The sequence below is a fragment of the Empidonax traillii genome, unplaced genomic scaffold, assembly GCF_003031625.1.
Source record: "Empidonax traillii isolate 1590-97213 ecotype Southwest subspecies unplaced genomic scaffold, ASM303162v1 scaffold541:size654180, whole genome shotgun sequence".
Taxonomy (NCBI): Eukaryota; Metazoa; Chordata; class Aves; order Passeriformes; family Tyrannidae; genus Empidonax; species Empidonax traillii.
The window spans coordinates 501,148-528,609 of NW_020955734.1; the positions used below are offsets into that span (position 1 = coordinate 501,148).

Below are 27,462 nucleotides of genomic sequence, written 5' to 3' on the forward strand. Positions count from 1 at the left end.
TGTGCTCTCCCGCTTTCCGAGCTTGGTATTCCAGGGGAGGGAAAAGGCGAGAGGGATGTCCTTGGACAACCACACAGCTGTCGTGTGTCTCCCACCTGCAGGCACATCTCCTTCAAGAGGCACCTCCCCCGGCAGATGCACGTGTCCAGCATGGACTACGGCATGGACTCCCCGGCCGTGGCCGAGCAGCCCACCAGCATCGGCCGCATCAAGCCCGAGCTCTACAAACAAAAAACCGTCGACACCGAGGACCCCAAAAAGGAGGCGGAGAAAACCTGCGGGAAAATCAACTTCACCCTCAAGTACGACTACGAGAACGAGACGCTGACCGTCCGGATTCTCAGGGCTTTTGACTTGCCAGCCAAAGACTTCTGCGGCAGCTCGGACCCCTACGTGAAGATCTACCTCCTGCCCGACCGCAAGCGCAAGTTCCAGACGCGGGTGCACAGGAAGACCCTGAATCCCACCTTCGACGAGTCCTTCCACTTCCCCGTGCCCCACGAGGAGCTGGCGAGCAGGAAGCTCCACCTGAGCGTCTTCGACTTCGACAGGTTCTCCAGGCACGACATGATAGGGGAGGTTATCCTGGAGAACCTGCTGGAGGACTCGGACCTCTCCCGGGAGACTTCCATCTGGAGGGACATTCAGTACGCCACGACGGTGAGTGTGTGCCGGGGAGGGTCAGCTCTGCCCTGGCAGCCTGTGTGGGGTGGTGTGGGGTGGTGTGGGGTGTCTGGCAGGTACCAAGAGTGTGCTGAGCTGCCCCAGGGCAGGACAGGCTGGGACTCACTTACCCCAAAGGGGTGAGTCCCGCACAGCTCCCGGCTGATGGGTTCATCTGCCCCCCTGCAGATGGTCCCGTTAGCCCTGGGGAGCTGCAGCTGTGGCACCAGTGTCTGCCATGTGCACATGGGGACAGTAAGACGTGGTGACACTGGCCTCTGGAGGGCCGGTGGGAGTTGCTGGGCTTTGCTGCACTGCGGGATGTCAGATTTGCTGCCCACAGAGGTGGCTTTGGGTCTTTTAGCAGTTCTGTTGAATTCCCTCTGAAAGAGAGGCCAAGCCTCAGGGAAGTCCCAGTTCCTTCAGTGTCACACGGAGCTGGCAAGGGAAGCCACTCCTCACATTGATCACTGAGTGCAGAGCAATGGCATTAACCTTCCACAATAGCTGTCTGTTCCTCCACTGCCCTCCCTGGAGGACCTGGCTGGTTCTGGGGGCAAATGAATGATTGAGCTGCTTTGCAACTGGACACCAAGTCCACCACTGTCTTTGTTATTTCTGAAACTGAGATATGAGTCACCCATTCTTCCACTGTAGTGTGTTCAGAACTTTCTAACAGAGCTGTGAGGTCTCACACACGTGCCCAGCACTGTGTCCTGTGCTGCTGTGCCCAACGGGGACATCATCCCAGGCCCCACAGGGAGCACAGTGTGCATGCAGGACATGCAGGATTTCAGCCCTGGAAGGTGGCTCTCAGGCTAGAGCTGTCCTGGCAGGGCACAGAGAGCTTTTCCCCTGCCAGTCTGAGGACATGGAGGTGGATGTGATGCCTGCCAGGCACTCTGGGGCTGCTGCTGTGATGCCTTTCGAGCATCTTGCCTGGAAGTGCTGTGGGAGGGAGGCACAGGATCAACCACCAGGAAAGGCAGTGGTGTTAGCAGGGAGCTCACAGCTCTTGGCTTTCAATCCACCAATAGCCACGGCTGCTATGACTGATGGATGGCAATGAAAGGAAAAATGCTGGCAAAGAGTCAAGGAGGCACCAGGTACATCCTTCACCTGGCAAAGGGCTGCTGGGAGGGGAACAGGGTGCATCAGATGTGCTGATGCCCCTTGGAGGAATCTACCCATCGGCTCTGCAAGAAATAATGGGTGTTTTCCTAATTAACTAAACTAATTTAAGGGGGGGAAACCAGACAAGAACAGGTGGAGACACACCAGCAGGAGGGTTGTTGAGGGAAAAACCTCCAAAAAAGGTGTGAGAGGAGCAGAGCCAACATCCTGCCCAAGGTGTGCAGGAGCCTTGCAGAGCTCCCACGGACACTCCAAGTGCCACACTCGGCTCCATCCCCTCATTCTCCCTGTGCCATTCCTAAGGAATGGGCTGATCCTGGTACGTCTCAGCCAGTTGTAGCACACCCAAGGACATTTCTGTTTAATCAAAATTGAGAAGGGTAAGTACAGTTTTCATAAAACCCAGAGAGAGCTCTGGGTGACTAATAATACATTAGATCAATCGTGTGGGGAAGAGGATGGGAACACACTTAGGCAAAGATCTAGGCTAGTCAAATAGCCAGCACTCAGCTGCTTAATTAATGACTGTACAGCTTGTGAATCAGTGAAACACTTTGGGTTTCAAGTCTGCAAAGGTTATTGATTCAGAGCTTCCATTATTTCCTAAAAGGTACTGATATGAATTTTGGAAATGTCCCAGTGTCTATAATCTGCAAGAGAATAATGTACCCACAGGACACGCTTCGCTCTCTTGTATTTATGGCTGCAAAGAAAAATCTCTTGCCCTGATACATGGAGGTCAAGGAACAATTTATGTTCATTTTATAGCCTGAATAGGTCCTCTCAGTGCCAGAAGAGGAATAGAAGATGAAGTGGTGTCCAGCATGTGCTCTCTCCATCTCACATAGTCAGTGATGTCTCTTCTGACATGTGTGTCCAATGTTTCCTGCCCCTCACCCCTCCCAAACCAGCTAAGAACAAGGAATGCATGAAAGAACCGACCCAGCCAAGAATAATGATTTTATATAATATTCATTAGTATTCTGCACATCTAAGTGGAATAAAGATTTAATCTTTGCCTTACCTGAGAACGTGCAGGAAATAATTTGGCAAAAATCTCATCCATCAACAAGATCTATTCCCCTAACACTTAGCAAAGCTTTAAGTGCATTTACTTGTCTTCCTGGTTCCATCACTCCACTACTAACAGCTACAAATTTCTTCTCAGCAGATCATTATATCACATTGAAAGGAATCAAACACAGCTCCCGAAAATAAACGGGTTGTTTGCTCTACAGATGTGGGATCTGTATGTGGGAAATAAGATGTTTTTCTTTTTAATCCATTTTTAGAAGGTGTTTGGAAATCTTTCTGCTGACTTCAGATAATGATGCTTTCTAGTTTAAGAAAGGCATTTGGGTTGTTGATTTTTTTTTTCCCTCCCCTGAATTCCCCTGGGCAAGGCAACGATGGAAAGGGCTTTTAGGAGGTGTAGTCAATAAAGCTGCATGTACAAGGGGTGCTAAGAGCAACATATGAAAGTTATTTGATGGGGCACTAAAAGAGTAAATTGTGTCGACCTCTGTGCAATCCAGAAACTACCAAACACTTCTGAGTGCCATCTGCTGGTTAATTCACCATTTCTACACACACATATACACGGCCCCACACTGTGTCAGCTCCTTGAAGGCATCTCAGAGGGGCTGGTGGTCTAATTGGCAGTTATGTCACAGACTAAAAGCTCAATTGCCATTAAACTGGGCCCTTTGTGTTGTCTTCTGGTTTAAAGCTGTGACCCCCCTCAGTCAGTGACTGCCCAGAAACTCGAACTCAACTCCAGAGAAAACCACTGTGTTACTCCAAAACATCTTCGTTTGCTGCCAAAATGCTGAGCCCCTTTGAGGTCCATAAACCTCTATTACTGGATTCTTCCCTGCCCGTGGCAGGGACTGCAACTAAATTATATTTGAGGCCTCTTCCAGCCCAGACCAACCTGTGGTTCTGTGAACAGACGGCACCAGCTGGGCTAGGAAGTTTCTGGTGGAGTTTGTTGCAGTGCACGACCAAAGAACAGGGAACCCCTGCCTGTCAGGGTCTCACCTTTCTGTCATCTCACCGTGTTTGCATCACACTCCTCCACTTGAGGAAATAGGTGTTAGTGTCTCACACTTGGCAGCAGGAGGCAGACACTGTGCATTCCAACAAAACTTGATACTAATATCATTTCCTTGCTGGCACTGATCTGGTGTGAGGTATCCCATCACTTCTGTGTGAGCAGTGGAGCAGAAGAGCAGGGCTGTGATGTTGTCATGGGAAGCACAAACCCCTCTGAAGCAGAGCAACATCGTCCTTAACCATGATGTGGAGCTGTAGCATTTTTTTTCCTGTTCCCTATAACAATGTTTAGCCAAATAATATTGGGGTGCACTGGAAGCACCAGCACACAGTGAAGTGTCCTTCACTTCAAATGGCAGAACAGAGAAAAGCAGAGGCAGCCTGGCTGGTTCCTGCACGTTTCCAATGTCCTGTGTTCTCTGTTTTATTAAAGGAAAGCGTGGACCTGGGCGAGATCATGTTTTCCCTTTGTTATTTGCCAACTGCAGGTCGCCTCACCTTAACAGTCATTAAATGCAGGAATCTCAAAGCTATGGACATCACTGGTTACTCAGGTGGGTGCTTGGTGGCTGAGGAGGATCCCATTGCATCCACATTTCCTCCTCCTTCATGGTATCCTCCACAAATGGTGGGTTTATGTCTCTTGATGCCAGGGCTGTGTCATCATGGAAACACCTGACAAAGCTTTGTCTGTGATTTATGCATGAACAAAACTTTAAAAGTAGAGTTCTATTTCAAACTTGTTCTCAAGAGCCTGAGCCCAGGGAAGGTGACTGCATACAGGGATACACAATTCATGGGGCCTGCCAGTGGTTTCCCATCCCCAGTGAAGGGTTGGCAGGGTCAGAGCTCTGATCCATCTCTTGGGTTGGACACAGCCCTGTTGCAGACACTGACCCCAGCAGTTTTGTGAGAATAAAGTGTTTTCCACCAGAGCATCCCCTGCAGCCAGAATCAACCATTTCACCCCAAAATTAGCAAAGGATCATGGGCCACCTAGGTACATCCCAGGGAGATGTCCATTCCTCTGTACAGTGGCCAGTGCTCAAACAGAAGGATCACAGTCACCTGAAGACTGTTTGCATTCGCAGTTCCCAAGAGCTGATCTGTAAATTCAGAGTGCACAAACTCTGGTTTTTCATCATAAAAAGCAGTTTCTTTTCCGGAGATCAGCATTTGAATTTCATTGTACAAAAGGCAATAACAACACACACCTTTGCAGGAGATGTTTCTGCTCAGCTGGAGCTTGGTGCCTTATGAAATATCTGAAAATTGAGATTTCAAGTGATGCCAGTTCAGCCTTCCTGTAATGATAATGCAGTGCTGGTTCTCTGGTGCCTGAACCTCTCATCACCACTCCCAGCAGCGTGAGAAATGGATTCAGCTGGTGTGCAGACATCTCTTTTTCTAAAAGTCCATTTGAGTAGGGCCTCTGGCTCACGAGAACTCACAGCCCATCCTCTGATAATGCTGTTTCTGTATCGCAGAGGCAACAAAATATACCTAAACACAATGGTTTTTATTATCTCCTCCTCTCCAGATCCATATGTCAAAGTGTCTTTGCTCTGTGACGGGCGAAGACTGAAAAAGAAGAAAACCACCATAAAGAAAAACACACTTAATCCCACTTACAATGAAGCAATAATCTTTGACATTCCCCCAGAGAACATGGATCAAGTCAGCCTGCTCATCTCCGTCATGGATTACGATCGGTAGGTGGGAGGCTCCGGGGAGCTGGAGGGGAGAGCAGCCCCGCTGGGTGCAGATTTTCCTGCTCAACAGCCATTTTCCAGAGTGTTTTCCACAGCCCTGATTGCAGAGCTCTGTGGCATTCAGTCTGGTGATTTATTGCTGCAGTGGGGTTGACATTCATGGCTGTGGTAAACTGGAATGGTGAGTTTGGTAAAGCTGGTCCTTGCCTTCACAGAGACAGAATGTGCTGAGTTGGAAGGGACCCTCATGGATCATCCAGTCCAACCCTTAGCCCTGCACAGGACCATCCCCAGGAGTCACACCCAGTGCCTGAGAGTACCATCCAAACACTCCTGGAGCTCTGGCAGCCTTGGTGCTGTGCCCACTGCCCTGGGGAACCTGTCCAGTGCCAACCACCCTCTGGGGGAAGAACCTTTCCCTGAGATCCAACCTGACCCTCCCCTGACACAGCTCCAGCTGTTCCCTCAGGTCCTGTCACTGGTCACACAGAGAAGAGATCAGTGCCTGTCCCTCTTCTTTCCCTCAAGAGTCCTGTGCTCCCTCTTGTTATTTACTTGTCCCACAACCCATCACCCCTTTTTAGGAAGCAAACAGTCTCTGTCTGAGCAGCAATTGGTGTATGAATTATCCATGACTGAACTTGCACTTATTCCTGCTGTGCACTACTACACAAACACCCTTCCAGGTCCTGTGTCTGGACTCATCTACAGTTCAGACAGTTTAAAAGCTGCTCTAACTGTTGTGTCAGTGCCTCTCCGTGCCTCTCTGGGGCCGTGTGTGTGCTGGCAGTGCCAGCTGTGCTCAGACTGTCCTCCTGCAGACACCACAGCACCAGGGGGCCAAACCTCAGCTGGCAAATCAGGGCAGAGTGAGAGAGAGAGAGAGGTGAATGAGAGGTGTTTGTGTCGCTTCTCTGTTGTCCTGCAGAGTGGGGCACAACGAGATCATCGGGGTTTGCCGCGTGGGGGTCAACGCAGAGGGGCTGGGCAGGGACCACTGGAACGAGATGCTGGCGTACCCCCGCAAGCCCATCGCCCACTGGCACCCCTTGGTGGAGGTCAAGAAGTCCTTCAAAGAGGTGGGTGGGGTTGTTCTTGCCCTTCTGAGGCGTGTTCTGGGCACGACTGAGCTGCTCCCAGGCTTTCAGAGAGCTTCTCCCCCCTCTCTTGGGATTCTCTGGCGGGAGGTGGGGGGAATTTTCTCACCAGAAATGAACTCTAGAAAACAAGCAGCTCTTGTATTGCCTCGAAATAGCTCCTTGAGCTCACAAGCAAGAATGAGAGAAACTGTATTTACAGATGTGACTGTTACCATATTGGTTTTTTCTTTTTCTTTTTTTTTTTCTTTTTTTTTTTTCTCTTTTTAAATTAGAGATTGAGAGCAGTAAGGGAAGAGAATGCTGCTCTGATTGCAGAACAAATTGTCCAGGGATATTGCCTATTTCAAGTTTCAATTTTTCATCCTAAAAGATTTTTCTGTTGACTCATCTCCGAGCCTTTGAGGGAGAATAAATAGAACAAATGTAATTGCTCTAAGCATCTCCAGAGAAAGAAAGAGACTCACTTGATGCAGCCCCAGATGATAAAATAGGGCTGAAATGCCTGGGTACCATTTTGACCATCTCCAGCATTTTCTTCCTCCTTGCACTCCAATTTCTCACGCTCCTATAGAGCTCTTTGGCTTTGGCTGATTTAGGTCATAATTTCTGGTGGAGAGAGAAGTGGACAAGGGCAGGCAGGCTCTTGACACTTGAGGTATGAGAAGAAAGCCAGCATTTGTGGCCAGTGATAAGATAATAAAGGCAATAAACCCTCCCACTGTATCCGGGGCTAAGCAAGTATTTTCCCTCAAAGCCATAGAATAGGCACTTACCAAAACACATCTTATTTTCCCCTTGAGGTTCAGATACTGAGCTGTACTGGAAGGCAGATACTGGGCTGGGTGAATCTGATTTAGTGCATCAAACCCTATGTTTCTTTGAAATCTGCTCTTTCCTCTAACAAGAAGGGATGGGTAGGCCCTGGCACAGGTTGGTCAGACAAGCTGTGGCTGCCCCATCCCTGGAAGTGTCCAAGGCCAGGTTGGACAGGGCTTGGAGCAACCTGGGCTGGTGGAAAGTGTCCCTGCCCGTGGAAGGGGTTGAAATGGGATGAGTTTTAATGTCCCTTCCAGCCCAAATCATTCCCTGACTAAGAAGGCAGGTTGTGCTCAGTGCTCTCTATCCCAGCCCAGGTGGGTGTCACCCAGTGGGAAAACCTGGCAATGAATATTTTGGTTGAGACACCGTGGAGATGGATGTATCAGATGGACACATCAGATAATGCAAACCTGAAAATTCACCCTCATGTGGGACATTCTGTGAGCTCATATTGCACCACTGCAAATCAGGAGTAACCACGCAGGTCAGAACTGCTGTAAATGGAAGCAGAATTAAACCAGAGTGCTGTCTGTGTTTAGTGGTAAACTAAACTTTTGCTGGTGAGCAGTAAAAGGCTCTCAATGACCTTGCCATGCTGAAAACCTGGCACTGGGCACAAGAGCCGTGTTTGGGCAGGATCCACGTGCCACCTCCCACAGCCACAGGGAGCTGGAGACCACAGGGTTTCAGCACAAAGGAAATGTGATCCAGCCTTTGATCAGCTGGCTCGAGGTCTGTGGTGTCTGTAGCACCTCACAGCGTGACACCATCTGCTCTGTCTGACCCAGGGGCAGGAGTTCCTTCTCCAGGTTATAATTTTTATGCCTTTACTACACTATTTTTTCATATGCAGGTAGGGTTTTGAAAGAAAAGTCTTCTGAAGTTCTTCATAATCACTCGAAAAAAAGGAAAAAAGAGTCATTATTATGATGATGAAACACAGAGAAAGCAAGGGGCAGACATGAAAGATGACTCACCTTCTAAAATATACTTTGAAAACCACGGCTGAGCCCCCAAGACTTTGGAAAAAAAGCCCTGAGTGAATCATTTCACCCCTCAGTGCACAGGTCAGGAGCTCTGCTTAAAAGGAAAGAAAAAACCCTCTGATCATCCATTCTGGTATTTCTGCCACAAATTGGTGCACAGAGCCCAGCAAGCAAATGGTCCCTGTGTTTATTTGCCCTTTTAGGTTTTAGCACTGCTGTCTGCAAATCCCTAGTGCAGCCTGGAAAAAAAAAAAAAAAAAAAAAAAAAAAAAGAGAAAAGGAACAGATAGAAATTAATGGGAAATGGTATTTGCTGGGTGTGAGTTGTTGCATCATCTTTCCCATCATCTTTTCCGTATGAGTTTGGGCATTTTGGAAAAGAAATTAGAGTTTTTGGTCCTGTAGCCTCAGCTCTGGGTCTGGTGCAGGCTGCTCCATCCATCCAGGCTCTGTGGACTCCCCTGTCCATCTGCCCTAAATGAACCTCCATCCCTTCTTCACCCATCAGGGTGTGCTGAGCCGTCATCTTCACCTTTGTCTTCATGGCTTTCATCTTCATTTGAGTCTTCATCTTCCAGACCTTTTGTTCTGGGCTCCAGCAAATGGAGAGATTGCTTTCTAGTTGATCCTCCTGGTGCTCTGTAACCATCAGCAGTGGCCTCTGCTGCACATCAGAGTCTGTCCTGATTGAGTGCTTGGCCTCAAACCGAAGGCGACAAAGCTGGGATTGAAGTGTCTTTTTGATGCCTAAATTGAGCAATGGATGGGTGGAGCTGTTTGCTCCCTGGTTGGGTGTCCCAGCCCCCTCCCCACAGCTCAGAGCTGGAGAAAAGTGGTGGGAATTTGGAATTTCTTTACCAACCAACTGGTGCACCCTGGAAAAGCTCCAGCCGAAAGCAGGAGCTCCCACCGTGTTTTGAGCACAGCTCAGAATGGCAGTTCCTGGTGGTTTTACCAGGAAAACTCTCATCAGATGTGTGTGTTGCAGCAGGAGGATGGCCCAGCCCTGGCCCTCTCACCCTGCCAGAGAGCTGCAGGACAGATGGATGGATGGGCAGTGGTGTTGGATGGGTGGAGAGCGGTGCTGGATGCCCCAGGCTGGGCCATTGACCTCCTCCTGCATTGTGGGCATGGATCTTTGACTGTCCACCATCAGGACCTGGCCAGAATCAGCCTGTCCCACCCCAGTGCTGGGCTGACATGGTCCAAAAACCTCATTTCTGAACTGGCAATGTGATTTGGGCCCTTGCTCTGTGAGTTGGTGTCACTCACTCCTCCTTTCTCTTCCATTTCTGGAGCCTTTAGGGAAATGCTTCTGATGCACATCATGTCTTTGGTTGCTCCATATTTATCAACAGTGAATAACAAACCATAATCACTGCACTTCTCTAATGACCATCATCATTAACAAGAGAACATGGAGAACATGTGCAAATGAATCATTAATTACAAGCTTCTAAGCACTATCCTCCTCACACAGATGTTCAGAAGGCGAGTTTCTGAGCAGAAGAGGAGAATCCCACTCTCTGCTGCATTTTTTGAGTTATTCTGACAATAAATTCTTCCCCTCAGCAAGACTTGCTCCCATCATTCAGCCTCGAGGTCCCTGTGGCACCTGCTCGGCCTCCCCGGGTGCTTCAACCATTCCCACTCATTGCTGTTCCCTCTTCATTCCCCCAAAACTCCCATCAGCCAGATCAAGTGACGTGTCCAAAAAGAGAAACACAAAATTACAGCCTGTTTTCCCAGACTTTGAAGGGGACTTCTGAAAAAAAAAAAAAAAAAAAAAAAAAAAGGGGAGTTTTCTCTGTTTGTCTCTGCGAGAGACAAACTCTGATATCGAGGAGGAGAATCATCAGTGCGATGCAAAACGGGCCTTTGATGTTGCCAAGCGCCTCTGACATCCAGCAGGGGGGCATTTATTTGTTTAAAACATTTCTCCAGATAAAAACTGATAACTCTGCTGAGAGCCAAGTCATACCCATAACGCAGAACAACCCGTTTATCTTTAAAGATAAGCCCTTCCAGACTTTTGGGCCTGTTTGGCTTTGATTGAAGCGTTCCCGGTTTCTGACTCTCAATTACACAATGCACAGTTCACCTTTTCTAATTAAGTGAAGGGAAAATATCTCCAGGCTCCTCTCCTGTCGCTCCGACCTACTCTCGGAAAAAAAATTTTCGTCACATTTTTTGGAGCAGCAACACTGTCACTGCAGATAGAACAAGGCAGGGGGCATGGAGAAGGCTCTGCTGCTGGAATTTCTGCAGTCTGCTCTTTTGGTGGTAATTCCAATCAGGAGGTTGTATCCATCATCAGTTCCTCAGGGATTTTAACAAAAAAAAATTGGACATGAGAAATGGAGGAGAAAGTGTTCTCTTACCTTGAAGCTGCCAGTTTGGAAAGACAAGCTTCCCATCTTCTTCGTTCGTTAATTTAATGTAATTAATTTAATGTAATTTGTTTAATGCAAACCTGTGCAGTGAGCTACTTTTACACTCTTTGGGGAAGCAAATTGGCCAAATTCTTGACCACTCCAGACCTGTGGAGCATCTGCAAATGGCTCTTTGCCTTGCTCAGCCTCCCTGCAAGCACCGCACAACCATCCTCTCATCTTCAATTACCCTTCTTTGAGATGCCTTTGCCAAGGCAAGGGTGAAGTCTCCTTTCCCAAGCGAGCTTTCACCCAGAGAAATGAAATTCATACATGCTTGAGCATTAATATCAGCCAGCAAAGAGCTTCTGCTCGTGCAGGAGAGGAGGGAATTTATCCGGGGGGAGAAGGGAGCAGTGGAAGTTCTATGGCTCCCGTTGTCTCTGGGAGATGTCTATCATTTGTCATTTGAACTTAATAAAACAAGATGGTGAGATGGGCCAGTACTCAAAAGCTTGAGGAGAAATGGGTTTGAATTGTAATAACAGCCCCCAAGGCAGATGACTAATAATTTATGATCCCATAAGTATGGCAAAAAAAAAAAAAAAAAAAAAAATGTTTGCTTCAGCCATTGACTCTCTGATCTGATTTTCCCTTTGAGAAATGTCTCTGGTGCTGTGGACAGAGCTGCTGTGGAGTAAAATTACCAGACTGGAAAGACTCGAGTACTTTTGAGGTTAGACAGTATTTCTAACCCGAAAAGACAACGGCAATAAAGCAAGAAAGAGCCGAAAGCTGAACTGAGACCACTTTGTCTTCACAGCACGCGCAGAAACTGTTTATTTTACCTCTCTCTTTTTTGAGAGGAATCCTCACAACTGGGAATTGATTTACAAAGCAATAAAGCAAATTGTGCAGTAATTCCTCCTGAGTGGTTAAACACGGGCGTCCAGTAAGTCGGGAGATGCGGAGAAGATGAGAGTGAGGTGGGAGGGGAGGTGGGCAGAGTGGGGTGGGAGTGGGGTGGGAATGCTGAGGAACAGGACACAGGCAGTGTGGGACAGGCAAGAATTCCAAATAATTTCTGGTTGTTTAGACTTGTTTTCTCTTTTCTCTCCCAGTGGCAAGGCCGGGCAGCGAGCTTCGACAGCCAGGGCTCCTGCCCCTCTCCCAAACCACCCCCCACACCGTGATGTGGAGCACAGAGAGCAAAATGGGACTAATCCAAGTTATTTTTGCCCTTGGCCCACAGTCTCAGTGATTGCTGAGTGGCGGTGGCAGCAGCGGGACTTTCTGGTCTAGTTGTTCCTGCGTGAGTAAAGGTAGAAAACCCGTTTTGTGGTCAAATATGTTTTTGTCTAATATGTCTCCCAAGGTGATGTTATTTTTGTGGCTTTTACTGTACGGGTCTGTTTCCAGAGGCAGAAGGCGGACTGAGACGTGAGCTGGAAGTTTGGTGTGTAAAATAACGTGTAAAATAGTTTTTAGTGTGTGCAAAGGCTGGACAAGTGAGAAGACGTGTCTGCAGAGGGCAGAGGTGGCCAGGAGAGGGGACATCACTGGGAGAGCCGTGGCAGAGGATGGGAGAGACTCTTCCAACCTGCCAGCAGCTCCGTCCTCGTGGTCAGCCCCAACCCAGCAGAGTGTTCCCGGGTTTCCTGTTCACGTAGAGGTGTCCATGAGTTCTTAGAAGTTTGTGCAGTGTGTAACCAAAATTCCTTTTGTCATATATTAAAAAAATGCTGTCGATTCCTCCAGGGGGTGGAAAGCTGGTTTGTTGTTTTGTTGGGTTTTTTCTCTCCCTGTATTTGAAGTCTCCCCAGAGTTAATTGCATGAACAGTTTCTTCAGAGCCCTTTGTAGCTGCTGCTCATCCCCCCCCTGTGCATCACCAAGTTATCCAGAGAGGAAGGAACGGCGCTGCCACAAGTGGGATTCAGAAATAAAAAGGGGGAAGATGTTACAGAAATAGGTGATATCCCTGCATGACCACCAGATCTCTATTTCTTACATCACCCAAGTAATAAAGGGTGAATCAAAGGGGAAAGGAAAACATAACACTAAAGAAAAAAAGCTTCCAAACTTTTTTCTTGGACTTCCTGTCAGCACTTCCCTAAGGAATAAAGTTTCTAGGGCCCAAGCCCTGCAGGAAGGTCAAGTTTTGGAAAAAAAAAAAAAAAAAAAAAAAAAAAAGAAGCTTTGCTGATTCCTTGGTTGCAGAGGCCAAAAATGAAGTTATAACATCCCCAGTACTGGCTTTGCAGCTAGATCAGCTGATCTTTATCAGCCAGCTGTGGATTTTGGCCACTTTCTCATCGTGGATTTTTCTCTGAGTTAAGGAGTGCTTCAGCACTGTTTATTCCACCCTAATTAAATTAGGTAAGAGCAAATATTTTGGTTTCGAGGCACAGTTTGCGAGCGAGGCAGCCGGTTCTCCTCCCATCAGGTTATCAGAACCGCTTTCATCAGCCACAATCCTCAGGTCAACTTCGGTTTCCATTCTCCTAAATGTCACCACATCATCCTTCGCTGCACATCACGACTGGCAGAGAGGGGTGTTTGTGTCGCTTCGGGGTAAGATGAATCCTCTGTGCAGTGAAGGGTAAATACATCATTTCTCATCACACCTCGTGTCTTAATTCTCGTTATGTGCCACGTGCTATAGGAGCAGAAACTCAATAAAATTATTTTATTTGTAAGTGCTGCCTTGCCTGGTGAAGTATTTCCACTTGTGGAAGCAGTAACTGTGTGTTATGTGGGTTTGGATGGTTGCAGTAATCACAGTGGATGCCATAAAATGTGCTAATGACAGAGCCTGGGATGGTGGGAGGCAGGGCAAGGGCAGACGGCGTCACTTGGAGCAGACATGAGCTCTGCAAGCTCCTGGTTGGGCTGGCACAGTCACACCACCCCTTGGGGAACAGCGAGAACCGGTTACAGGAGGCAAAAAAAAAAAAAAAAAAAAGGTATTTCAAGCACTCACGGTTCATTGACAGAAAGAAGTGTTAAAACTCCTTTAGCTTCCCAGCACAAAGGGCTCCACTGAGGAACGCAGGGGAGGACACCCTTTCTGAGACCACCTATCCTTGCTGGGATTGTCCCAGCTCTCAGTGCAGCAAAAAGTCTTTAACCATCAAAAATAATTAATTGAGTGGGTGGGTCAAACACTGGTCGTGAACCCCCTGAGCCTCGGGTTGAGCAGAGCTGTGAACTGCCAGTGCCCTGCCAGGTTTGCAGACCAAAGAGCAGGACACCCCCAGAAAAAGCCACAGCAGTCCTGGCTGATGGCACTTGACAATCTTTTAATTGCACCAGCCCACTCAAAACCCCTTTCTTCTTTAATCCTGGCTCCTCGGGTTTTGGCGTTCTCGCTATAATCTCCGTCTTTTATCCGCTCTTCTTGTTATCTAGGATTTAGTCAAAACATACGTGGGGTTTGACACAAAGCTGCTATTTTTAATCCTGGCTCCACACAGATAATCAATTTGCACTCAATACCGGCTGTCACTTGCGTTGCTGGAAAACTGGATCTCACGTTAGTGAAAAACACCCACGCCTGGGTGGCTCAACCCCGCCCCACCCACCCTGCGCTGGGATTTGAGGTTTTGCCACATCCCTCAGCGAGGGGATAATCAACCCATTGTGTGTTTATCATCTCCTCCTCGCAGCCACTCGAGGAGATTGGTCACACTCCTCACGGAGACAAACTCCACCACACGAGTGCGAGCATTTCCCTTTCATCTGCCGGGGGGGGGGATTAGGACTCCGAGAGGGAGCCGAGGCTGGAACAAGCGCCATCCCAGGATTAGTTAAGTTGTTTTCTTGCTCTTCACTTTCCTCGCTGCTCTTAACCACGGAACAGGCACTCGCAGAGAAGTTTCAACCATTTCCAGGCAAAATAAGGAGGGTCACCACAGGGCCACGTCCCACGGGATGCTTGGCCACCGTGGGACTCCTTTGGAACTCACTGCAAAGGGGAGGAGGATGCTGCAAGCAGCCCCAAATGAATAGTCTATTTTATTGAGTTCTGCAAGCAAAATAAACACATGGAGCGTTCCCAGACCTTGCTCTTATTCCCCCCCCCCCCTTTCTCTTATAGTTTTAGTCTCACAGTCTCCAATTTCACAAAAGTCTGGCTGACTGCAGGAAGAGGGAGGGACACTGCAGTGAGGGTGGCCTTGTGGTGACTGTTGGTTTAAGGGTGGGGGACACAGAGAGGAGGGAAATCCCCCGGGTCCACGGCACAGCTCGTTGCGAGGGATCAGAGGGCTGGGAACTGTCCCAGGCATGTGCCCTTTCACTGACTTGAGAACAAAACAACTCGTACATGAAAAAAAAAATAGTGAAAAACATCCAATGGAAAGTGAATTTCAGACACAGAATCCCAGAATGGTTGGGCTTGGAAGGGACCTTAAGGATCATCTCATTCCACCCCCCTTCCACTAGCCCAGGTTGCTCCAAGCCCCATCCAACCTGGCCTTAGACACTTCCAGGGTTGGGGCAGCCACAGCTTCTCTGGGCAACCTGTGCCAGGGCCCCCCCACCCTCATAGGGAAGGATTTATTCCCAATACCAAGCCAGGGTGATATTCTCTGTTATTGGTTTCCCACTGATCACATTATTGTGTGAATTTTATTTTTCATACATCAGCAACACGTTTGTTTGGCAAAGAGAGGGCTCTTGTCACAACAATTTATATTTATTCTCCAAAAGTGGCCTTTAATTTCTAATTATGAAATGCTACTCACAGGTTGGCAAATAACACACACGCACAAAAGACAGTGAGGGAGAAAACAACTGGGGGTTTTGAGGGTTTAGAGAAATAAATCAACATGTTCTGTAATTATCTTAGGGGAAGAAAATAACAACTGAGCAATAAATTTAACCTCAATGCTGATGCTGACAGTGTTTGTGTGTGTGTCACAGCTGCCATACTAAGGCTGGCTCTGTGTCCCCACAGCTGGGGATCACTTATTCCTCGGGATGTTTTTGGTCCTGTGGGTCACTCCAGGTGTCCTGTGCCCACCCTGGGCTCAGCTCTCTGGCAGGACCAGCTTTGTGTCCTTCATTTTCATTTTTTTTTTCCTGTTTCTTCTAAAACCTTTTATTTACATGTAATTCTTGAGCAGCCTCTAAAGAGCATGGAATCACATCCATTCAATCCCAGGCACATCCCAAACCTGCTTCCTTTAGTTCAAGGAACGTCAGTACAGATACTTTTGTCTTCACTTACAAGATAATAAATTAGACAGAAAATCCTATATAGCTCCTTGCAGAAAAGCACCGTCCTGATCCTTGAGGTCCTGATCTCAGTCCTTTATTTGTTCTTCATTTTTACTTCTGCTGTTATGTGCCCTCCTAATTGTCTCTCTAATTAGGCCACCCCAGACTTCTCAATCTCATTTCGCCAGAGGTTTTCTCTGCCAGTGCCCTCATCCTTCCTCCTGCCATTAGGCATCAGTGCAGTTGTGCACTTATTTAAATGCCAGGTCAGGGATCTCATTTCTGGTTAGAATGCATCACACGAGGCTGTTCTCCCTGGGACTAAAAGCTCTGTCATTTGCGTGGAGCCACAGGGTGAACAACCCAGGGCACATGGGGATGGGATGCACATCCCAGCTTTGGGGGATCCTGCACCAGCTCCAGGTGATCTCCAGAGCCCAGGAGACCTGGGTTATACCTGCAGGAGATCCATGCTGGGATAGGATGAGTGGGAATGGTTTTTAACGGAAGGAGAGTGGATTTAGGTTAAATATTTGGGAGCAATTCTCCCCTGGGAGAGTGGGCAGGCCCTGGCACAGGTTGGGCAGAGAAGCTGTGGCTGCCCCATCCCTGGAAGTGTCCAAGGCCAGGTTGGACGGGGCTTGGAGCAACCTGGGCTGGTGGAAGGTGTCCCTGCCCATGGTAGAGGGTTGGAATGGGATCCTGTAAGGTCTCTTCCAGCCCAAACCATTCTGTGATTCTCTGATTCATTTTGCAACAACAGGTAACATAATTTGCTCTTTTGCTGAGACAAGCATCACCCCAAAATCTGCCTTGCCAAGAGGCCAGACCTGCAGGTGAACTGGAGTTTTGGCTCTTCTTTGCACGTGCACAGGCTTAAAAATTCTGGATCTTTGTCTGCATCTTTGTCTGGATCTTTGGACTGACATATCCTTGTCCAAGAGCCAGAGGCATCCTGGTAGCTCTGCCTGGCTCCCAAACCCTGCAAGCCTTCAGCTGCAATGCTACGTGGATGTACAGGAAATGTTGTTTTTTTTTTTTTTTTCCTGGACTTTTCTTAAAGATAATTTGTAATTATATTTTTTTTCAGTTTTATATATATGTATCTCTCTATGGTTTTTTTAAGACAGGGCATTAGTCACGCAAATATAATTATATACCTTACGTTCCCATGTCAGTCGTAATTAAAAACACGGTATTTAAAGCACATCTATTTCAAAAACCCAATGCAGGCTTCTATTAAAAAGGCAGTTCATTAAAGCTAATAAAGTACCTGGATGGGTCAAGACAAACCCAGAGCTTGCCCTGTTGCCGTGGGAACAGGAAGCATCAAAGCCAAGTGCAGCCCTGGTAACCTGCAGCACCGGCCAAAATATGATTAGGGGGGGAAACCACCCCAATTCCAGAGGGGCATTTTCCTGGCTGGTTCTTGCTGGAGCTGGAAGAGGTGCTGGGAGTGGATCACGATGCTGGACCCCCACAGGGAAGGGCTGTGGGGCAGCCTGGGAGGGTTTGGGACATCACTCAGAGGCGCATCCAGAGCCCAGACAGACCGAGAAACATCCCCCAGCAAAGCAGTGGCTGGGAAAGGGGAGCCAGCCATCCAATTCACATATGTAAATACTTTCTGGCTCGTTAATTGCTTCCAAAGTGGAAGATTTCTCCTAATCTCCCATTAGCAGCTGCACAGCCCTCTCCATTTCAAATTGCCGGAGATGAGGGTTTCTTCGCCGTCAGGAGGGACACAGTGGAGGAGCAGTAATTTTTTAATTAAGTCGGTTTGCTGGTGTTCCTCTTGGATGGCTCACAGAAATGAAGCAGGATTTTGCTCGTTTTTGCTCGTTGATCTGCTGGTTTCCTTGAGGCCACCCCTGCAGCCCCATCCACAGACACCTCACCCATCTCCCTCTCCCAGTTCCACTCTCTGCACCAGCTCAGTGGAGTCTCTGGTCCCCCAGGACCATTCCCATCCCACAGGACCCTTTTTATGCCACAGGACCCCAGTCCAGCACAGTGCTGCAGGTTGCAAATCCCCTGGAGTACCTCTACTCCAAAGGCAGCCACACTGGGAGCAGCTCCAGGCACAGCTCCCTCCTGCCAGAGATGAATTAATGCAGCTTTTCTGGGATGTGATGGTTACAGAAACCAGGAGGACCTTCCTGCCTGTTGCATAACCTCATCTTTGTCTAATGAGCCTCTAATTGCTGCCCCCTCTGTGTGCTCTGCAGGGCTGCCCTGTCCTGATGGAGCAGCCCCTCCCCAGGGATCCACCACCTGCTCCTTGTATGGTGAGCACGGAGGGAATTTTCCAGCTGGATCCTCCGCAGGGCCGTGTGGGGGGGAGCATCCCATGGATACAGAGGATTCTCCTCCTCAGGCTGCACAGTGGCAGCATCCCTGGTGCCTCAGAACTGGCCAAATGCCACGCTGGGAGTGAGGATCCAGCTGTGTTGGGTTCTCCAGGGAACTGGGTTGGTGCTGGGGTGGATCAGGAGCCTTTCCAGCTCGTCCCTCCAAGGTGGTGCCACCCACGAGGGCCATCCTGGTTCTTGGATGCTGCTGCCATTCCCAAAGCCAGAGTTCCCAGCAGCTGATGATGCAACTAAAATGATTATTTTAAAAAAGCTGCATGTTTCCCCAAGCCTGGGGAAGCAGTGAAGGGGAGAATGGGAGCACCAGCAACGCAAAGGTGCAGCTGGAATTGCCTTATTTGCCAGCCCAGACCTGAACATCCAAGGGGACGATGACACTGCACCCCAGCTGTGCCAGATTTCATGGGATTTATTGGTGCTGATGTCTCTTGATTAAATTACATTTCTTTCTTCGTTTATTCTCTAACAAGCTGAACGTTTCAATTTCCGAGGCGAGCCGGGGTCGGGAATGGCAGGAGGTGGCGGCTGACACCAACACTGGAGAGGGCTCAGTTGGGGAAGAATGCTTCTCATTTCAACCCCTGATTTGCTGACAGACTGCAGTCAGGGAAGAATTGACAATTTAGAGCCAAGCTGTGAGCAGGGATTTTCTGCAGGGGCCGGTCACAAAGCCGAGCTCGGCTCCGTGGACCTCTCTGGCTGCCAAGAATCCAAGGTTGCAAGGCTTGGAGCAGTTTTGGGCTGAGAGGGAGTCATAGAATCGTGGATTGGTTTGGGTTGGAAGGGTCTTTAAAGATTATCTGGTTCCAGCCCCCTGCCACGGGCAAGGAGTCAGACCTTTCGTTTTCCCTTCCCTGAGCAATTCCATGGAAGTGCTAATCTTTGCATCATTTTCATTCACAAGGGTTAGGAGGTAATTTTGGAGAGATCCGTTTAAGTGAGCAATTAGTGAGTCAATAACACACTCCTGCATTTTATTAGAAAGAGAAAAATTGATAATTTCTGTTTGTTTTGACCTTCCCTCCGTGGTAACGGCAGCGATTTCCCGGGGTAATCACAGTTACCATGGTTATATCTCCCTCCAGGTCCTCAGCCACCTGCAGCAGGAGCACTGGCACAGCCAGGGGTGCTGTGCTGGGGGGGGACAACTGCTCCCACCCTGCCAGGTCCTGCATCCTTGTGTCACCCCAGTGCCCCAGATGTGGGAGATGGAGCCCCTGGGCAGAGCAGGGCACCTGCCCTGCCTGCCCCTCTTGTCCTCCTCCAGCACAGAACTCGGGCTGGGGACCCCAAATTCGGTGCTTCACTTGGTGCCTCATCCCAGCTGGGGGTGAGGGACGTGGAGGCCAAGGGGCAAACAGAGCTCCATCTCATGTTTTTGGAGCTGACTCACAATCCCTGAGCTGCAGCCAGCAAAGCACTGGGAGAGGGACCCCAAAGCCTCCTTTCCCAGCACCCCCTCAGCTCTTCTACCCTCAGGAAGACGGATTAAAGCAGAAAATCCAGCTCTGTTCCAGAAAGGCTCCGGGGAGCTGATTTGGAGAGGAAAGAAATTAAAGAACTGCTTTAGCTGAATAGCTGAGCTGGTGATTTTTCTGTCCTCGGGAAGGCAACTTTGTTATAATAGCATTAAGCAATAATAACACCCCAAAGAAAATCCTGGGGAAATCGTGTAGGCTTGCAGGGTGCGTGAAATCCCCGGGACGGTGGGAGCTGTGGGCGTGGGGCCACCCTGGGGCCAGCAAGATCCTTCTGGGCTGGGATGGAGACACGTCACACAGAATAATCCATCCTGATCAGAGCACCAAAATAACTGCAGAAATCTGTGAAGTGAGTGGAACTGTCCAGAAAAATATTGAAATGTTGAAATAGCGGTGCGTCACCACCTGACAGGGCTGAGAGCTGCCAGTTTGAGGAGTTTATTTTTAATCGGCCTGTCAAGAGGGAAGGAAGGAGCAGACAGCACTGGGAGGGGTGAGAGGAATAACACAGAGCTGTGCTGGACACACACTTCCTAAATCCCTGTAATCCCTCAGGAGATCCCACCTGCAGGGGAAGGCGAGTGTCTCCACATCAGGAAGCATTTCAGGTGAAATTGGTTCTGCTTATTCTACGTTTTCATTAGGAAATGCAAAGGGCTGTGAAAGAGCTGCTGCCATCCCCACATCCCTCTTGGCACATCCGAGCTCATCCCGAACTCCGGTGTCCTCTCAGCTCTGCTGGGAATCCTTGGCTGGAAAGTGCTTTGCTGCCTCCTGATTCAAGTGTGAGGAGTTCAACCTCAACCAGATGTTCTGTGGGCAGAAACACCTATTTGAAGCCAAAAAGCCAGTGATTAGAGTTGCCAACCAGCCATTAGGAAAGTATTAAATGGAGAATTATCCCCCCCCCTTTCCTGTTTCAACACAAAGGCAGCTTCGTTACACATTAATTTTAGTCCCACTGTTTCTAATAGGACATCCAGAGCTTTTTCACTTTATCAATGGCTCCTGTGAGCTGAAAAAGGGTCGAGGAGGGAAAAAAAAAAAAGAGTCAATATCCTTGAGATTTAGACAAAGGAGGAAAAATTAGCCCAAAGATCTCACTTTCTCTTTCCCACTGATAACACAGCTTCTCAATTTACTTGACCAAATTGCCTTGCAAAGAGGAGTATTTTTCAAGAGGAGCAGAGATGAAAGGGATTATTACTTATGGAGCCTCTTCTTTAAAGAGATAAAATATTTGGCAATTAAAGCACAAGGAGCTGCAGACTCCCAGAGAAGGCTGTGACTTCTGGAGCAGCCCCGTCAGCACATTTTCCACTAACCCCTCGTTTTGGAAGGCGATGATCCCACTGAGGGGTCGGGGTGTGGGGTCACCAGTCACCTCCTGCTGCAGCCTGGAATGGGGGGGGAGTAGGAACAATCCTTGTCCCGGAGCCAATTCCGCTGAGGGATGAAGGAATGAAGGTTTTTCACAACCTTCTGTGGGGAGGAGGGTCTGTCTGCCCACGCTGGCTCCAGGTGACCTGCCCAGCACTGAACTGGAAGGCCAGGGAACCTCTGCTTCTTGAAACAAGGTTGGATTTTCCTGGAAGTCTGTTAGTTCAGCAGGAATGGCTGGGAGGGCAGAGACACGGCAGCCTGGGGCTGGGGCCATGCAGGGCAACTGGGAGCAGCCACAAAAATCCACTTCCACTCAGGACAGAGGGGCTTGAAACAGCCCTGTGGGGTCCCTGCATCCCACTGGACTTCCTGCATCCCGTTTTGGGTCCCTGCATCCCGCTGGGAGTCCTTGCATCCAACCAGGATGCCTGCACCCCATGAGGGGACCCTGCATCACACCAGGATTCCTGCATCATGCCAGGGTCACTGAATCCTGCCAGGATCCCTGCATCCTGCTGGGGGTCCCTGTATCCTGCCAGGATCCCTGCAGCCTACTGAGGATCCCTGCATTCTGCCAGGATCCTTCATCCTCTTTGTCTTCCTGCATCCCACAGGAGTCCTTACATCCTGCTCAGGGTCCCTGCATCCTGCCAAGGATTCCTGGATCCCACTGAGGGATCCCACCATGACCCCTCCAGCTGTGGCACAACCTTTGCTTTCTACTGATAGGGGTCAATAAATATTTAAACAAGGAGGGAAAAGAGGAAATCAATAACCCCTGGCAGGAGATGAGCTCTGGCATCCACAGGTGGCAGACCTGGAGCAGTGCCTGGTCAGGGGGTGGTGGTGTTTCCATCCCAGGGCAAACATGTTCCTGCATCCCTGTTGCTCATCTTTTCCATGACTTTTCCTCCAGCCAGCTCAGAGCTGAACCACTTTTCATGATCAAATGTGGTTTTTGTCTAAGTGTTTGTCAGCAGATGAAGATAAGGCCATTCTCTTTTACAGGAGTTATTCCAAGGATTAATTAGTTGATGCTTCCTGAAGTACTTTGAAGATGTGCAGTGTGAGATAAGTGCTGTGCTTTAGAAGCCCATCGGGGCACTGCAGTTATTTTTTCATTTTGCTTCTCATTCCCAAAGTGTTTGTACAAAACAAATTCCACGGGAGCATGTTGGGCCCTGAGCAACCTGATCTGGTGGGTGGCAGCTCTGACCAGGGTGGGGGATTGGAACAAAATGATCTTTGAGGCCCCTTTCAACCCAAACCAGTCTGGGATTGCATCCTGCTCTGGGATCCAAGGCACAGGATGGACACGGAGCTGCTGGAGCAAATCCAGAGGAGGCCATGGAGATGCTCCAAGGGCTGGAGACCATCTGCCATGGAGCCAGGCTGGGACAGCTAGGGGGGTTCACCTGGAGAAGGATCCAGGGAGACCTGAGAGCCCCTTGCAGTGCCTAAAGGGGCTCCAGGAGAGCTGGAGAGGGACTGGGGACAAGGGGTGGAGGGACAGGACACGGAATGGCTTCACATGGACAGGGGAAGGGTTAGATAGGATATTGGGAAGAAATCCTCCCCTGTCAGGGTGGGCAGGCCCTGGCACAGGTTGCCCAGAGAAGCTGTGGCTGCCCCATCCCTGGAAGTGTCCAAGGCCAGGTTGGACGGGGCTTGGAGCAACCTGGGCTGGTGGAAGGTGTCCCTGCCTGTGGCAGGGGTGGAACGAGATGAGCTTTAAGATCCCTTCCAACCCAACCCATCCCATGATTCTGTGATCCTGGGCAGGTGCTGCTCAGCACACGAGGGGCTCTGGCAGTGTCTGACCCCATCCCACTCCCGCCAAGGGCAGCACTGGTGTCACAGCAGGTTCAAATTGAGCAGGGCTTGGTTTGGGGTTACGAGGTGGTTTCTGGTGCAGAGTCATTACTGCCCCATCAATTTTAATTCCAGACGGAGAAATCATCGGTATAATTATTTACTACTGTGAGATTTCTGAAAATTATATTTCTGGTACCGTAGTTATTGATCTTGAAAGGGGCCATAAATTAACTTGACAGTTCACAGAGCCTTTCACACTTGGATAATTTCTCTGCTTGACTTGCACTGTGTGTTGAACTTTCAGCACCAGCCAATTACAGTCATTCAAAGTGCGTATTTGAAGATTTTTCTTATGCAACCAGAAGATATTTTGATTATAATACAGAAGAACTTGAAGGAAATACCAAGTGCCCTCCACGCTGTAGGACAGCTTGAATTAAGGTGGGCATGGGGGGGATGCTGAATGGGCTTTGTGGTGGCAGGGGGGTGGCATGGCCATGCCATGACCCTGGGAGGGCTGGTGGCCCCAGGAGCCCCCCAGGGGCTTGGCAGTGGTGCTCCCCATGGGGCTGGCCCCTCCCTGGGGTGCCCAGGAAGCTTTGTGGCCTCTCATCCCCGAGTTGGCAGCAGCAGGAACAGAAAAGGGAAAGGGCTGGGAGGACCCAGGGCCTTACGTAAGGTGGCAATTCTGAGGCTGCAGGGGGAAGACAACTGTGCTTCATTAGAAATAACCTCAGAAAATCAGCAACATCTGGTGCCTGCTGGCTGTGACACCGCCCCAGCATGGGACAGAAATCTCCTTTTGTCCTCCCAGATTAAGGGATTTTTGCTGTTTGCTCGCGGTTTTGTATATGTAAAACAAGCTGGCCCTGACCAGGAGCCTGATGAAAGCCTCAGCTCCAGCCCCTGCCCAAAGACCCCCAAAACCCTCACCCAAAGCCCCAACATAAACCCCTGCCCAGACCCCCCCAACCCAAGGGCTGTCTGCACCCGCTGCTCCAGCCGGCCCTGCATGGACTCCCCGCCCTTGGGAAGTGCTTTTTGGGGTGTCTCCGGGACCAAAGTGGGGCTCAGAGCTCTGGCAGCCTGGCCCCAGCACCCCCTGCTCCCCCCAGGCAGGTGACGGCACTCGCTGCGTAGGATTTATTCATTGCATCACAGAGAAGAAAACCTCCTTAAATTAGTCCAGGATTCCGCAGGGTGGTCCCAGGCCTGGTGCCGGGGGGGGGGGGGGGGAGGGGGGGGGCCGGGGGGGAGGGTCCAGCATTTCATCCTTTCACAGTGGTGGAAGACGGGGTAGACGGGGGTGAGCCGGGCCGGGCCCCCTCAGACCTCCATCTTCTTCTTCATCTCCATGCGGTAGATGATCTGGTAGCCGTCGTCCCAGGCATAGACCTGCCTCTCCTGGGGGCTGTACTTCATGCTGGAGTGGGAGCCATAGCGCTTGGGGAAGTAGACGAGGGAGGCGTCCTCGGGGGCCAGGGTGCCGCTGACGTCGAACACGCACTGCACGCGCGAGCGGCTGGGCAGGCGGGTGTTGTACACCACGTGCAGGGCCCCGCACACCACGAACGCGCCCTCCGCGTTCTCCCGCGGGCACGGCGTGTCCCACATCTGCTCGATGTCCAGCGAGCCGGGGTCCAGCTTGGCCAGGCAGATGTTCTTCTCGTCCTCCTTGGTGGCGTAGATGGCCCACAGCCCCTCCTCGTCGGCCGCCACCTCGATGTAGGTGAAGGGCGAGAGCCCGAAGACGGGGATCTGCTCCTCGGCCGGGAACACCGAGCTGTCCACCACCGTCTTGTTGGCCAGGTTGAACTTGATCACCTGGAATGACAGGCCCTGCTGGCGGATGTAGTAGAGGTGCCCATCGTAGACGAGGTGCCCGGTGCCCACCCAGGGGTAGGGCAGCTTGATGCGGGCGGCCTTGCGGGTGGCGGAGAAGAGGGTGAACTCCCGCATGCGAGGGAACACGTACACGGTGTCGTTGGCGGTGCCGTCGAACACGTAGATCTTCTCCGAGTTGCCCGCGGCGTCCTTGGTCCAGAGCCCCGAGGTGCTGCCGAAACGCTTCAGGATCTTCATGGCCCTGACGCTGGCGATGGTGTCGCTGCAGTCTGCAAGAGCGGGGCAGCTGTGAGAGCCTGGAAACCACCCGGCCCTGCAGCTCCCACCCCACACTGGCACCACACCGGGTCCTGCTGTGTCCTATCCCAGCCCCCAGGCAACTGCCCCGCAAATGCACCCATTCCTGGTGGCATTGGGAAGTCCCCTTGTGCGCCCACGGGCAAGGGAGTCACCCTCACCCCAGCCCTGTCCCACAGGGCTCCAGCCTGGGGCTTGGATGCGGCTCCCAGGCAGCTGTGGGGATGCAGGATCTTGTGCCAGAGGCACCTGAGAGATGCCCTGTGGGGACACAGTGCCGTGGAACATGGCCAGGGGAAACTTGGATTTGGGTGGGAGGGGGAGGCTCGGGGTTACCCCCATCCCCTCAGGGATCCACGGCAGCCCCTCACCTGTCAGCTTGGTGTACTTCTCGTTCTTCCTCTGCTTGGCTGTGGCCACCTGCTTGTCCATCAGGGTCTCATCCACCTCCACGCAGGGCGGTGCAGGGTTCTGTGTCTCCAGGTAGTCCACCTCCCGCTCCAGCCGGTCCACGCGCACCGCAGCGCTCTCCGCCTCCGCCCGCATCGCCTCCCGCTCCTTCTCCGCCGCCTCGAGCATCCCCAGCACCTGGTTCTTGAAGTCCCGCAGCTCCGTGGAGTAGCGGCTGCTCTGGTCGTGCCACTGCGAGATCCTCTCCTGGGGTGGCCAAGGGGACTCTGAGGTCTCCACACCTCACAGCCTGTCCCACCGCCCGCACGTGGCTGTGGGAGCCCCCCGGGGCCACACGGCACTGCAGCCCTGGGCTCCTGCCTCTGGGTCCCGTTCCCACGATGGTCCCACTCCTGTGATGTCCCCACTCCCGTGATGCCCCCAGACCCGCAATGCCCCCCTCCCACAGTGCTCCCGTTCATCCCCACGCTGGGCTGTGCAGGGAGTGCCAGGGTACCCCACACTCTGCTCCATCCCCATCCCAGACCCCACCAGCCGCCATGGGAGCCCCACCACGGCGTGACACGGGGTGACTCGGGCTGTGGGGCCTTCCACGGGGCCGTACCTCCAGCAGGGTGAGGCGCCGCTCCACGTACTCCATGAACTGCTGCTGCTGGGCACGGAGGGGCACGGCGAGGAGCGGCAGGAGGAGCAGGCAGCGCCAGGGCCCCATGGCTGTCGTCGGGGGAGTGCAGCCTCCAGCTCAGTGCTCAGGAATGCTCCGGCCTCTCCAGCCCTTATTGAATCCAGATGTGGAGAGGGAGGAGAGGTTGTTCCTTCCCCGGCAGACCAGCCCCGGGCGCCTTAACCCCTTCACGCCCCGCCGGGTGCCCATGGCAGCTCCACGTGGTGCCATCGAGCCCTGGGGCTGGGATTGAGCCCTGGGGACGGAGGAGGAACCTGGGGATGGGCTGCTGGAGGGGTCTGTGGGATTTGGGGTGCAGGGAGCGCTGCAGGACCCCTGAGGAGCAAGGCAAAGACATGATCTCATGAGGGACATCCCGTGGGACAGCGAGGGACCTGTGCCACGGGCAGGGGTGCAGCCCTGGCTCCTCGTCTGCAGAGATGGCCGAGGATGGTGAAAAAGCTGAGCCTTGGCCGTGCCGGTGTGGGGCCACATGGCAGCTCCCACAGCCAGGGCGGGACGGGGCTGGTGTGACGGATGGACGGACAGAGGGACAGATGGAGCTCCGTGCCCTGCACGCAGCCGTGCCAGGCGGCTCTGTGGGCACAGCCCGTGGGCTCCTGGGCCACGGGAACGGGCCGAGGCTGCCCGTCCGTGCCAGGTGCTGTGGCAGGGCGAGTGTGCCATCTAGTGCTGCCACATCCCAAATCCACATCGCAAACCCACATCCCGCACCCGGCACTGCCGACATCCCACCCCTGATCCACCAAAACCCCTCCTTCAACAGACCAAGCGACCACATGAATAGAGTACAGAAAATTAACCCTTTTTATTGACGCATTGCAATTGTTCTACATTTTTACCATATTATGTAGAAAATACTTAAAATACAAGCTACTTTGTAAAACCAAAGACAAACATTGAATCCAAAGATAAACTATGTTTTCACAATGGACCCTTTTCCCATATAGTTAGTATTAAATTTTTAAATATCTATTTCTTTTGTTAAAATGATTTTTACATACCCCCTAAGTACATCAGCAATACAAACATAGATCAGTAATTGTCAGAAACTACCTGTATCTAGCGGCTTGTAAAAAGGAAGAGCACAACCATAAAAGAAAGTTAAAT

The 27,462-nt window shown here is 50.9% G+C and overlaps 2 protein-coding genes and 1 long non-coding RNA gene across 3 annotated transcripts in view; 1 reads left to right on the forward strand and 2 right to left on the reverse strand.

Moving 5' to 3' along the window:
• SYT6 (synaptotagmin 6) overlaps nucleotides 1-13,539 on the forward strand; it is a 34,574-nt gene extending 21,035 nt beyond the window's left edge. Inside the window, exons 3-7 of the mRNA XM_027897398.1 lie at nucleotides 102-660; nucleotides 4,286-4,406; nucleotides 5,393-5,564; nucleotides 6,493-6,643; nucleotides 11,963-13,539. Coding sequence (XP_027753199.1) covers nucleotides 102-660; nucleotides 4,286-4,406; nucleotides 5,393-5,564; nucleotides 6,493-6,643; nucleotides 11,963-12,034 — 1,075 coding nt within the window. The 3' untranslated portion in view covers nucleotides 12,035-13,539. The remainder of the gene's footprint in view (nucleotides 1-101; nucleotides 661-4,285; nucleotides 4,407-5,392; nucleotides 5,565-6,492; nucleotides 6,644-11,962) is intronic.
• On the reverse strand, nucleotides 1-27,456 carry LOC114064403. The gene is made up of 3 exons (XR_003572752.1): nucleotides 27,145-27,456; nucleotides 106-110; nucleotides 1-12 (listed from the first exon to the last, which is right to left on the reverse strand). It is a non-coding gene; the product is annotated as an uncharacterized LOC114064403 (long non-coding RNA).
• On the reverse strand, nucleotides 24,243-26,424 carry OLFML3 (olfactomedin like 3). Its single transcript, XM_027897399.1, has 3 exons — nucleotides 26,272-26,424; nucleotides 25,628-25,913; nucleotides 24,243-25,228 (listed from the first exon to the last, which is right to left on the reverse strand). Exons 1-3 carry the CDS (start codon nucleotides 26,377-26,379, stop codon nucleotides 24,441-24,443), a joined length of 1,182 nt encoding a protein of 393 aa, XP_027753200.1. The 5' UTR covers nucleotides 26,380-26,424; the 3' UTR covers nucleotides 24,243-24,440.
• Nucleotides 27,457-27,462: the final 6 nt, after the last annotated feature.